We start from the raw sequence: 12,582 nt of genomic DNA on the forward strand, positions 1-12,582 counted from the left end.
ACCTGCCAGCCCGTCCTGGCAGCAGGTCAGTACAGCAAAGGATGGCACTAAAAAATCTATTACTAAATGATGTGCCGAAATTAATATATCAATGTCTTAATGTTTTTGTTACACTGGAACACTGTGGGGTTTTATAACCTCAGAAATGTGGGGGTAAGAGAGAGAAAGCAAAGGATAAAGATGCAGTTTCCCAGCATGAGATGTTCTGGCAAGAGGAGGTGGAGGGACAGAGCCTCCCCTGCACAGTTGGGTTGCTGGCAGTGCCACTGGCAGGTGCCTCCACCGTTGTTAGGGATAGCACAGAATTTCCATCCCTGAAGGTATTTGAGACTCAGTGAGATGAAGCCTTGGGTGTCTGACCAGTGTTGAGGACTGTCCCATTTCAGAAACGAGCTGGGCTCCTGGGCATCCTCTTTTATGGGAGAGGAACCAGCACTACGGGTAGTGAGTTTGTGGTATGGGCTCCTCTTCTGCAGATGGCAAAGTTCTGGTGAATGTACACTTCAGACACATCACTGCTGTCAGGAAAAGGGTCTTGGTTGCCTCTGACAGTATTTCAGTACCTGTGCCAGGTGTTGTTGTGCTCAGTACACACAACATTCAATGTATATGGGGCCCAGGCAGGTCAGCACAGGTTGCCTGGTGTGCTTCTTCATGTCCTGCTCACTGGAGCACTGTGTGATCCCGATGATCTTGTCTGCTAAGAATGACTCTTACCTATTTAATTTTACCTCTTGCTTATTTAATTTTTTCTCAGTAGCACACAATAGCCAATACACAGTAAAAAAACTCCAATTTAAATAGAAATTTAAAATTTAGCAAAGAGAGAAATGCATTCTAAATGAGACTATACATCAATGAAATGATAAAACAGGCAGTAAACTTTCACAAGACACATCTTTTTAGAAGTCAAAGTATTGTACCACTTAAAAGTCTCTTGGTGTAAAAAGGCTTCCCTGTTCTTGGCTGGGCCTGTTGGCACATATGAAAGGATCCTGTGTTTGGATTATATTTTCCTTAGCTGACTGTCTTCCAGTTGACCTGGACTGAGATGGAAAGGTTTTGTTGTCCACTCTCTTTTTTACAAATATCTCAATTATCCTTGTTCTGTGTAGCTCTAAACCCAAAATATTGGCAGTGTTTGTCATTGATGGGATGAGAACAGTTACATAAGAAAACCATTAGGAACCCATCAGACAAACACAAGGTATTGCACTTGGGATAGTATAAACTAATGCTTTCTTTTTCTTTTTTTTTCAGGTGTGAAGAGAACACCTGGCTATTCCTGAAGGCTAAAGGTAGGTAGGTATAAGCAATTGCATCTTTCCTAGAACTTCTGGAACTTTGAATTCTAGCTGCTTTCAATGTTCATATTTTATTGCTGGTTCACCACACAGCGGGAGGGGGTCATAGAGAATAAAGGGACACTAATACATTAAAGCTTGTTGAGTTTTTTTTATTAGGGATGAAAACTGGAAAATGAGGTTAGAACAGCAAAATTCTTTTATCTATTGATTATAATACGAAAGATTATAAAAAGGCAGATCTAATTAAATGTGTGCATCTTATTTCTGGTTATTGAACAGAGATTTGATATTTTTAAAGAACACCATGGAAATCATACAGGTAATGCTGATAGAGTGAAGCAGAAAATATATTGCATGTCTGCAAGGAATGAAGTGCCAACTTTGTCTTATCTAAAAGATTCTTAGTACAAAGCCAAATGTTTTATCACTTCATACAAAAGAATAAAATTATTTATCCATTTTGGCTTGGAGCAAATGGATCCTTTGCCACATCAGATTGTGCCTCATATCTTCTCTTCAACTTCCTTTACGTGGGATGCAACAACCTTTCCATCTACCACTTCTTCGACAATTGTCTTGATCTTTCTAGTTTTGGTTGGATCTAAACATCATGAACAAAACAAAAAATATTTATCAATGTATTAAAAATGATCAACCAAAGCAGCACATGACCAGTGCCCCCTTTTCCTTTCCAATTGGCTTCTGATTTTAATGAACTCTATGATGTAGTTAAACAGGATAACATATATTATTCGAGTTATAAGAATGACTTTAGAAACAAAATTTTATTCAATCAAGTTGTACCTACCTTGGGAAGAGTCCAGTGATTGTGTTTGAGATTTGGACCCTGTCAGGGATGAACTTTCAAATGTAACTCCCTGTCCAGCACCCCTAAAAGGGAATCAGAGACACACTACTGCAGGGTGTTCAATAGGATCAGGATAAATTCTCTTTTCATGGTGACATTGATACATCTTTTAAACAGTGAGCAGAATGGCTCACTCTCCTCAGTCACAGTGATATTTCAGATCACTGTATGTGCCTTACTGTCTCTTGGAGAATGTTCCACTTATTTTACCTGGTATTTTCCTGGAAAGGATTTTGCTACAGAAAATAAACCCAAGGAGATATTTTGTTCCTTACACAAACTCGCCATCCAGCAGGCGCCTGTAGGTTTCAATCTCCATTTCCAGACGAGTCTTGATGTCTAGGAGCTGTTGGTACTCTGCGTTCTGGCGCTCCATGTCAGCTCTGACCTGGAAAAGCTGGGACTCCAGGTTCCCGATCTGCATTTGGATTTGTGACAGCTGAGCGCAGTAACCACCTTCCGTTTCTGCTAAAGTGTCTTCCAGGGATTTTTTCTGTGTAAGGATATTAAACAATCTCTGGTTAAGGAAAAAATCTCTTTACAAAACCAACTGAAGTAGTTTAAGGGAGTGAGCACAGCTGCATTACTTAGAAGGTTTTATTTTCTTTTTGAAAGCACCAGTTTGAAAATGGTCCCTTGTCACTTCCCTAAATGTGATGTAAAAACTCATCTGCTTTGTGACATGCTGTTTATAATCCAGTTAGCTATATTACTGCTATTTAGGAACTAAAAGAATATAGGATTTAATCGTAAATAAATGCAAATCATCAATTCTGTGGAGTAGGATTAGGTCTGAAATGACTTTTGAAGTTGCCGAATTGGCTCTGAGCAGTCAGCAGCTTCCCAGAACATACCATGGCGAGCTGAGACTGCAGCTCTATTTCCAGGCTCTGGAGAGTCCGTTTTAAATCTGTGATCTCGCTCTTTCCCGATTGAAGCTGCTCAGTGTTGGTGGAGATTTCCCTTTTCAGCTCCCCGCTCTGAAATGACAAGAAAGAATGGGGTGTAATTTTACAGTTCCAAGTATTGAACTAATTTTCCCATGCATTTTGCTGAGTTTGCTCTCTCTGGTTGTTACTTTTTCATTGAACCACGCCTCAGCCTCTTTACGGTTTTGCTCGGCAATGACTTCGTACTGTCCCCTCATATCATTCAGAAGCTTGGTCAGGTCAGTCCCCGGAGCAGCATCCATTTCCACGCTGACTTGGCCAAATTCACTGCTTTGGATGCCCTGAAGCTCCTGGAGAGATTGAAAATAAAGAGAAGGGTCTGTTAATAGAAGACAAAATAGTTATACCAAAATATATGTAAAGAAATATATGTGATACAAATTCTGTTTCAACAAGGATCTGTAACTTGTTTCTTGCACACTTTCACTTAGCAAACTCAAAAAATAACAGCAAACAAAACCTATAATGAAACCCAGGACCTGGTTTAAATAAAGGAGTAATTTGATGTTTCACAATTTCATGTGTCTTGTTATGAATTCACAAAGGAAAAAAATAACCTCTTCATGATTCTTCTTGAGATAAGCCAGTTCTTCATTCAGGCTTTCAATCTGCATCTCCAGATCTGCCCTGGTCATGGTCAGCTCATCCAGGACTCTGCGCAGGCCATTGATGTCGGCTTCCACACTCTGCCGAAGAGCCACTTCATTCTCGTATCTAAGCATAAAGGGATTAAATATTATTTTTTACATGGTCAATGAGGTCAAATTCAAACTATTAATGTGCTTTATTTTAGCTTTAATATGAAAACTTAATACACATAATTATTATAATATTGTTTAATAATTATATTACAAGTATTCTACAAGGTAAGATATTTTTAATACCGAAGAACTTTTTCCTTAAGATATTAGTAGGAGTTTTTGTAGCATTAAGATATCCTTACTTCACTCTGAAGTCATCAGCAGCCAGTCTGGCATTATCAACCTGCAGAATGATCCTTGCATTGTCGATGGTTGCATTGATGATCTAGAATACAAACAGTGTTCAGAGAATGATGTTACAGCCCAAAGGCTTCATGGCTTTGTAATGGCTTTAAACTCTGTGTTTTACAAGGGTTTGTAGAACTGAAATCCAACACTGCCTTCTCCTTTATTCAGATTAGACAAATCACTGCGTGACACTGCTACAGAACAGCTTTAATGTACAGGAAAAATTCAGCACATGTCACCAGTGCAAGGTGACAGAGGTCACTGCAAGTGTCAGTACCAAAGGATAAACGTGCTCTGGGTTTCTGAAAGAAATTTGTTATTTTTATTCATACTATTAAGTGAGTTACAAATATAAAGATACAACAAATACATTGCTTTTCTACCTTGTTTCGAAGATCTTCAATGAAGGGGTAGAATTTACTGTAGTCATTCCCAGATCCAGGGGTGCCAGTGCCAGGGCCACTTTTCTCATACCACTCACGGATTTTGCGCTCCAGCTCGGTGTTGGCATCCTCCAGAGATCTCACTTTGTCCAGATATGCAGCCAGACGGTCATTGAGGTTCTGCATTGTCTCTTTTTTTGAGCCAGAAAGAATGCCACCATCGCCAGCACCAGCAGGGCCAAACCCACCTCCAAAACCAGTCCCTAAGCCACCACCAAAGCCACTTCCAAAAGCAGCACCTGAGCTGCTGCCAAAACCACTTCCCAAACCTCCTCCAAACCCACTGCCCAAACCGCTTCCATAGCTACCACCCAAACCACCTCCAAAACTTCCACCAAAGCCGCTGCTTCCATATCCTGCACCTGAGCTGCCCCCAAAGCCCCCACCGAAGCCAGAGCTTGAACCCAACACAGAAGCTGCGCCAAACCCTCCACCAGATCCCCCACCAAACCCAAGCCCACTGCCACCAAAGCCTCCTCCACCACCAGAACCAGACATCCTCAGAGATCCCCCTCCAAATCCGCTCCGAGAGGAGAATTGCCGGGACCCGCCGCTTGTGCGCACGGAAAGGGCCATGGTGCTCGAGGTGCCTGGATCTGCCCCGTGGAGGATACAACAGAGAGTAGGGCAGAACGGGAGCAGGGTCAGCTTTATAGAGGGACAGCAGTGGGTGTTTCAGGAGGAGTCCCCACCTCCTGGGGAGAGCTCTCACTCTCTCCTTCCTGTTTGGAGGAGATGTCAGTTTCGTATGTTCTGACCAACTGAAATGATATGTGCCAACCGAAATTGCCAATGGGAGTGGAAATCTGGTGCCCTCCAGGTATTTGTATGAGGGGAGATGGGTGGAGTGGAGCTGAGATATCATGATTGTGTTCTGCCATGTGCAATGGAGCACAAAAAGTTCTTTTTGCATTTAAATCCCTCCTAAATAATTGTTTTGTCATTGCAGATTCAGTGCTTCCTGCATTTGGGGCTGTTCTTACAGGAGTTTGCTAAGTCAGCAGAGTGATCCCTTTGATCCCTGCTTCTCAGCCTGTGTGACAGGAATGCCTTTCTTTTCATAATGCTCTTCTGGCAGGAGCCTCTGCTGGATTAGTGCTCATGGGTGCTTGATAGGAAGTAAGAAAAGTGACCATCAGGTCTCCTAGGGCACATAGATGTTCAGTGAGCTGCAAAGTGATCATTAATATGAAAATATAAATATACCAAATAAGATTTGGAATTGGGTTTATGCCCTAACCCTTGAATCATTGAAATACCTCAGAGTGATATGCTTATAGTCTGTATCATATAGTCTATAGCATATGAGAATTTGTACTTTGGAGCTGGGAACTCACCATTGTGTCTGCTAAACAGTTTGCTGTTATCTCAAAATAACAAACCTGATTTCTGTATTTGGTGCTTTTTATAATACAAATCTAAAGATCAAATGTAGCGATTCTGGGTGCAGGTTTGGGCATGGGAACCCTTCCAAGCCAGTATGTTTTTCTTTTGAAGTTATTTTGATAAATGGAAAATTATTTTTCCTTTGTCCTGGCTTAATTATATCATTGGATTTGTCAATTTAAATGCGTTAATTTTTGATTTATCCACACCCAGGAGCATGGGGTGCTTTTGGGGCAGAAAAGAGCGGAAGATCAAAGGTGTAAGTAAAGCATTTCTGTGGAAATGAGCTGATAGCCTGGTCTCAGTGACTCGGAGCAGTGAAAGCAGAGGATTAATTCTTTGGCAGCTGTTTATGTTCAGTACATAGCTCTGGACAGGTGAGGTTTCATAGGGAAGAGCTTTGTGTGTTTATGTTCTCAAGAGGAAAATGTAAACTTCTGGGACTGAGAATCCAGGTGTGGCACAGGGGCCTCCCTATGGGACAGGGAACGTTATTGGCACAGGAAGGTTTGAAAGAGAGGGAGATCATTTCAAATATATTCTTCTTGATAAAATATCTTGGCTTGCTGTAGTCCCTGGTGATGTAATCATTCACAGAACGTGAAAAATATCAAAAAGGCTTCTTCAGTTTATTTTTTCATGTTAATATATTATGAAAAGCAAATTGACACTTCATAATTATTTGAAAATCAGGTTTTAATGAAGTGAAGCTGCTTTATGTTTGAGTGGGAGTTCACATTGAGAAAAGGTGTGCTGAACTGATGTCTTAATGCATTTTAAAAACCTAATACTTCCATTTTTATCTGTGTTGGAAGCAATTATACATTCATATCAGGCCGATTTGATTTTTTTTCATCAAGGTTCTTAGTCACTATGTAAGTTAACCCAAAGTCTTCTATGTTTTGACTTACAGAATTTTATTAATGCTCCCCCACAAAAACAACAACAACAAAAGATTTGATATTTTGGTGTTTTTTAATCCTTCTGGGATTTAGGGTGAATTAGATAAGATTCTTTATAAATCTTTTATTTTTGGCATCAGCTCCAGGGAACTCAGAGGCATCTTTTCTGCTGGTGCCATTTACATCTTTTCTTCAATCTCTTTGACCTGAGAGGAGACAATCTTGCCATCAACCACCTCCTCAACTATTGTCTTGATCTTCTTAAATTTACTTGATTCTGTTAAGGAAATTGAAAAGAGAAGTAATTTAATGCAAAGTTCACTGACAGAGTAATATTGCTGCAGTAGTAGCAGTCAATGAGGAAATATCAAAAAGCATCTTCAGTCCTCAGGTCCTTGAGGTAAACTTTTGCAGCGTGCAGGGTGTGGCTGCTCTTTTGGATATTGAGTATGTTGCCTGTAGTGGACACTGGGTTCAATAACTCTCTAGTGCTCCTGATAGTTTTGCTTCAGTTTAGCACTGACTTGTAGACATAAAGCCTTGGAATAGACTTACACCAAATTGGAAATTTTTGCTATGAAACTGGATATGTTACTCGGGAGCCTCAGTCTCCCTGTGCAGCCAGGAGGGAGAAGCAGATGCTTCTGCAGCTCTCCAGAGGGGAATTCAGTAATTCTCTTTTGTTCTCTTGGCTCTCTGAGGACTCACAGAATCACAGAATGGGTGAGTCTGTGATTTTACACTGGGCACCTGATTGTATATATAAACTCAGGTTTGTATAGTCCCCACACAGTTGATTACTTTCTTGATGTGATATTCCACTGGCTGATTGCCTGCTCTGAAGCTGTTGTTTTATATCAGGCTACTTCATTCCATAGTATTTCAATAGGCAGCCATCAAAACAGAAGGAAGTTGGTGGGACATACCTTTTTCAGTCTCTGTTGTCGACGTTATCACTTCCAAATGCCTGTCCAAATTATAAATTAGAACATGTAAATATATGTAAATCATGTATTGAACAAACATCCTTGTGCATTTCCCATGTGTTTGATCAGGACAGCTAATCCCCTTTCATCAAGACATTTAGTCAGGAGATAACTCAGTAAAATGAGTTCTCTCAGTTAAAGTGAAACTTGCTAAGCATAAGCTGTAGGTGCAGTTAATCTGCAATGCCAGGACTTCACCTCACACAGGTACACCCAATCTAGTTCCTGAACAGGTAGAATCTGGAGGGAAGTTCCAAACTCTGCTTAATCTACATGGACAGGTCGATAGAAAACTGTATTAGTGGTGTTCCTGGCATGTGAACATCTACCCGACTCCCCAGCTCACAGAGTGACAGTCTGTAAGCAGGGAGAGCCCACCTCAAAATTCCACAGCAGCTTCAGCAGCCCAGCCTGAACAGCAACCTGCTCTGATTCTGTGGCTGAGAACTGAGCAATGGGCTTCTCCACCCCAAAGCAGCTGGAGAGAGGCAGATCTGACACAAAACCCAAACCAAAACGCAAAGCCATGTGTGTGCTCACCCGCTTTCCTCTCCCTCTAGCAGCCGGCGGTACGTGGCGATCTCCATCTCCAAGCGAGTCTTGACATCCAGCAGGGTGCTGTACTCATTGTTCTGAGCTTCCATGTCAGCTCGGAGCTGCCTCAGCTGAGCCTCCAGACTGGAAATTGCTCCCTGTATCTGGTCAAGCTGGTAACTGTACCGTGCTTCTGTTTCAGCCACAGAGCCTTCCAGGGTCTGTTTCTATAGTCCATGGCAAGAACAGTGACATATTATTTAGAGGATACATTTTTCTGTTGAAATAACATTTTGATTGCCCCTCATTCCTCTATTTATCTGTGTAACTCCCTACTATCCACAGTCCTTATTTTGCTTTTTGTTATTTACCATGGTCAGCAGGGACTGTAATTCCAGCTCCAGGTTCTGGAAGACCTGTCTCCGTTCCGTGATCTCTTTCCTTTGGACCTCCAGCCGTTCAACATTGAGGGCAACTTCCTGGTTCAGTTCTACTGTCTGGAATGAGGAATGGAGGGACTGTGAACTGCAGCCAGGCATGACCGAGGTTCTTACTGGTGTTTAAGCAGCTGACTTTACCTGCTTTTCAAAATGTTCTTTGGCTTCTTGGCGGTTCTTTTCTGCCATTTCTTCATATTGCTTTCTCATGTTTTCCATAATAGCTGCGAGATCAATGCCGGGAGCAGCATCCACCGCCACGTTCACAGAGCCACTCGCCTCTTTGCGCAGCCTGTCACGGTCCTGCAGCAATGGGGACTGTGTTAGCACCAGCTGCTGGCTGCTGGCACTCCTGGGCACTCCTTTGGACACAAACTCAACATCTACACGCATAGGACTAATCCTTAATAGTACCTTGGGGCAAGACAACTTAATCACTTTGTAAATACTATTTAGTGCACCTCATCTTGGAACAGCTTGCTTACTTTATGGCAATAAATGTTATATCATAGATAAATGTATCATAAAAATTATTTCCTCAAAACTGAACCTGTGGAATGAGGGCAGAAGTCGTGGCTCCCATTTGCATACTTTTTGAGGTAGCAATTCCTGAACCATAAATTTTTCTTAGAGGATACCTTCACTCCTCCGTTCCTGGAATGGAGGAGTGTTCAGCCCTCGATTCCTGACAGCTTGAATGTCCCTTAGGGCCACATATGGTTACGCTGCTTCCAGGAAGGATAGAAATGTTCCCTAGTGAGGTTGTGTTTGCCACTCAAAATCCCTCTCCCTGGCAGTGGTCAGCTGCTCTCACCTCCTCGTGGTTCTTCTTAAGGAAAACGAGTTCCTCTGTTAGACTCTCAATCTGAGACTCCAGGTCAGCATTTGTCAGAGTCAGGTCATCACGGACACGGAGCAGTCCGGTGATGTCACTCTCCACGCTCTGCTTGAGCAGGTGTTCGTTCTCAAACCTGTACAATGTAATGCCTTTTGTCATCATTGGAATGCAACAGTTTGGAGTAAATGTTAGAATCACTAACTACCACAGTCATTGTGAAATTTTCATTAAACTTAAAGCTGGAAAATGTTCACTTCTTGGCATCAGCTCCAATAAGTGGAAGCTTTCCTAAATAAGAGGAGCATGAAAGAGAATTGATATAAAATCGTGGAACTTACTTCAGCCTAAAGTCATCAGCAGCCAGCTTGGCATTGTCGATCTGCAGGACAAGCCTGGAATTTTCCATCTGGGCAGCAGAAATCTAAAGGGAATGGTGGACAAGCAATGAAACTTTGCATAGAAATTTACACTTGATCTTTTCCTGGGAATGAATACTGTAAGTGGGCTTCATCCTCCTTCACTTCAGCTGTCTGTTGGTCCGCTGGCTTTAAGCTAAGATCCATTTGAAGTGCATGAAAATAATTAGGGATGTCCAAAAGACAAGTTGTCCTGCCATAAAATAAGAGTATCAAATAGTTGGGATGAACTGCTCTCTGAAGGGATCTGCTTTTAAATGTTGGGAAGTAGAACTGATAAAAAATAAAAGGGAAAAGACTGAAGGAAGTTCTGGAAACATGATTTGACAAGCGTTTCAGTTGATTGTTTGGAATATTTTATTGTTTCCAGTGGTAATTTACTATTTTAAATAGTGGTCTTTAATTTTATTCTGAGTGTTTCCTCTTTTCTGAAAAAACACTTTGAAATACACTATCGCTAAACTATATTTAAATATGTAGATTACCATTAGTACTTTCTCTAATTAAAGCCATCTAAGGCAAATATCATAGAACTAATTAATTTTGAATCACAAGTTTTTCAGGTATGAGATTATTCACAACTGCAGGTATATATCTGGTATTACAAATGATCTGCCACTTATTTCTAGCTGATCAAAAATAAACTTCTTCCCAGCTAGGCCAATTACAATTTGGAAAAGTACATTTTCTACAGCAGATTATTCTCTATCTCACTGATGATTGCAATTCCTATATTTATGGAGGGCTCTAGAATCTCTTACCTTATTTCGGAGCTCTTCAATTGTTTTGAAGTAGGAGCTGTAGTCCTGCCCTGTTCTTACGGTGTTCTTTTCGTACCATTCCCTGATCTGCATCTCAATCAGGGAGTTTGACTTCTCCAGTGAGCGCACCCTCTCCAGGTACGCAGCCAAGCGATCGTTCAGGTTTTGCATAGTTGATTTTTCGCTGCCAGCCAGCAGCACATCGCTCCCAGTGATGCTGAGCTGGAGGCTCCCTCCAAGGCCCTGGCCAGAGCTGGTGCTGGTCGATATGCGGGTGCCATAGCCCCCGGCTCCCCCGTAGACACTGGGTGCCTGGATCTTCTGGATGGACATTTTCCTGGAGGTCAGACTACTGACACTGGGTGCAGGGGGCTGGACACGGCTGCCCGTACTCCACTGGATGCTGCGGGTGGAGAATGCCATTTGTGCTCTTTGTCTTCTGGACTGAAGCAGGTAAATCAGCACGGAGAGAGACAGCAGTGAGCAGCTGAGTGTGCACTCTGCACCTTTATACAGGTCCAAGAGGAAGCACAGTGCCTGGAAACCCCACCTATGTTGACACAGAGTGTCACTGGTATCAGCACAAAGAGCACACAGGATATTGCTCCCCCTCCCCATAATTTGAAGGGATTCTCATCTGTCCATCTGTGTTTGAGGAACACTCCCTGGATAGTTTACTTGCTTTGTTATTTTGTATAACAGATAAACAAAAAATGATCTGTTGAATCATTTATAACCATGTACCTGCAGCCAACCTGCTCTGTAGCCCTTTGGAACAAATGAGTAGGTTCTAAGCCCCCTGCGCAGTGCATGAATTTAAAATGAGAGTTGCCTCTATGTGACAAGAGACTTAAAATATTTATATTTCTGTTGAGTAAGCAATAACTTGGGCCTCAGGACAGTCTAGAACAGTGTATAAATTATTAGAAAGAAGGCATCTGTACTACTGTGTGAATTCATTTCATAGTAAGCACAAACCAACATCTGCACTGCCAGTGAAGAGTGGAGGCTGTTGCCATCATCTTGCATTGAATATGCATTCGTCTGGTATTAGAAAACCCTTGCAAGTGGAATTTGAGCTTTCAGTACAGCTGAGATTGAGTGGGAAGGGTATTTCTTTGTCCTTAAGTGAGGTAGGAGGAATGAGAATATTGGAAACCCTCACAGCCCACTGTGTTTCACATGTGAGATGCTGAGGTCCATAGAGTGGCAGGAAGTGTTGAGTTCCAGCTTCCAGCAGAATGAGCCTCCAGCCCTCCTGTGTGGCTGAAGTTGAAGCAAAACAAGTTTCCCTCCTGCCTCATCAGAAACTACCAGCTAACAAGTGCCATGCTGGGGGGTCTGTCCCCAACACAGGGGCTGTGGTCATTAACAGGAAACCAGCTGCCTTTCCATGGCATGAAGAGATTCAACAATCCTACTGCTGATGGTGTGGAGGAGGCTCCTGGACTGACTGTGCTGTACTTGATACAGAAAGTGCATGGAGAATTTGTAAAGCAAGGGAAGGACCTGATGGCGTTACCTGAGGGGTTGTTAGTGCTGCAGGAGAGCAGGTGGCAGGTGTGTGTTGGGACAGTGTGGAGGAGCAGCTCCTGGGGCATCGTATTGACAGTGCTTATGTGTGTTACTGATGTTGTCAGGTAGAACAATGAACACACATGGCTTGGTTAGTGAGAGCAGCTGCTGTATGTACTGATCTCCCACCTTGGGGCAAGGAAATTGGTGAGACACGGAGCTTTGGAGGCATTGAACTGTGTTTTGGAGG

At 42.3% G+C, this 12,582-nt stretch overlaps 2 protein-coding genes across 2 annotated transcripts; both read right to left on the reverse strand.

Moving 5' to 3' along the window:
• Window positions 1-1,810: 1,810 nt before the first annotated feature.
• Window positions 1,811-4,698, reverse strand: LOC131589015 (keratin, type I cytoskeletal 12-like). The gene is given in 7 exon segments (XM_058858115.1): window positions 1,811-1,908; window positions 2,386-2,668; window positions 3,030-3,155; window positions 3,254-3,415; window positions 3,683-3,839; window positions 4,069-4,151; window positions 4,498-4,698. Coding segments are annotated over 7 exon segments (1,095 nt in total). The 5' UTR covers window positions 4,684-4,698.
• Window positions 4,699-6,863: 2,165 nt separating this feature from the next.
• On the reverse strand, window positions 6,864-11,240 carry KRT20 (keratin 20). Its single transcript, XM_058858114.1, has 8 exons — window positions 10,818-11,240; window positions 9,979-10,061; window positions 9,617-9,773; window positions 8,944-9,105; window positions 8,737-8,862; window positions 8,372-8,592; window positions 7,772-7,812; window positions 6,864-7,122 (listed from the first exon to the last, which is right to left on the reverse strand). The coding sequence occupies exons 1-8, from the start codon at window positions 11,238-11,240 to the stop codon at window positions 7,025-7,027; spliced, it is 1,311 nt and encodes a 436-aa protein (XP_058714097.1). The 3' UTR covers window positions 6,864-7,024.
• Window positions 11,241-12,582: the final 1,342 nt, after the last annotated feature.

Source organism: Poecile atricapillus, chromosome 27 (genome assembly GCF_030490865.1).
Source record: "Poecile atricapillus isolate bPoeAtr1 chromosome 27, bPoeAtr1.hap1, whole genome shotgun sequence".
NCBI classification, from domain to species: Eukaryota; Metazoa; Chordata; class Aves; order Passeriformes; family Paridae; genus Poecile; species Poecile atricapillus.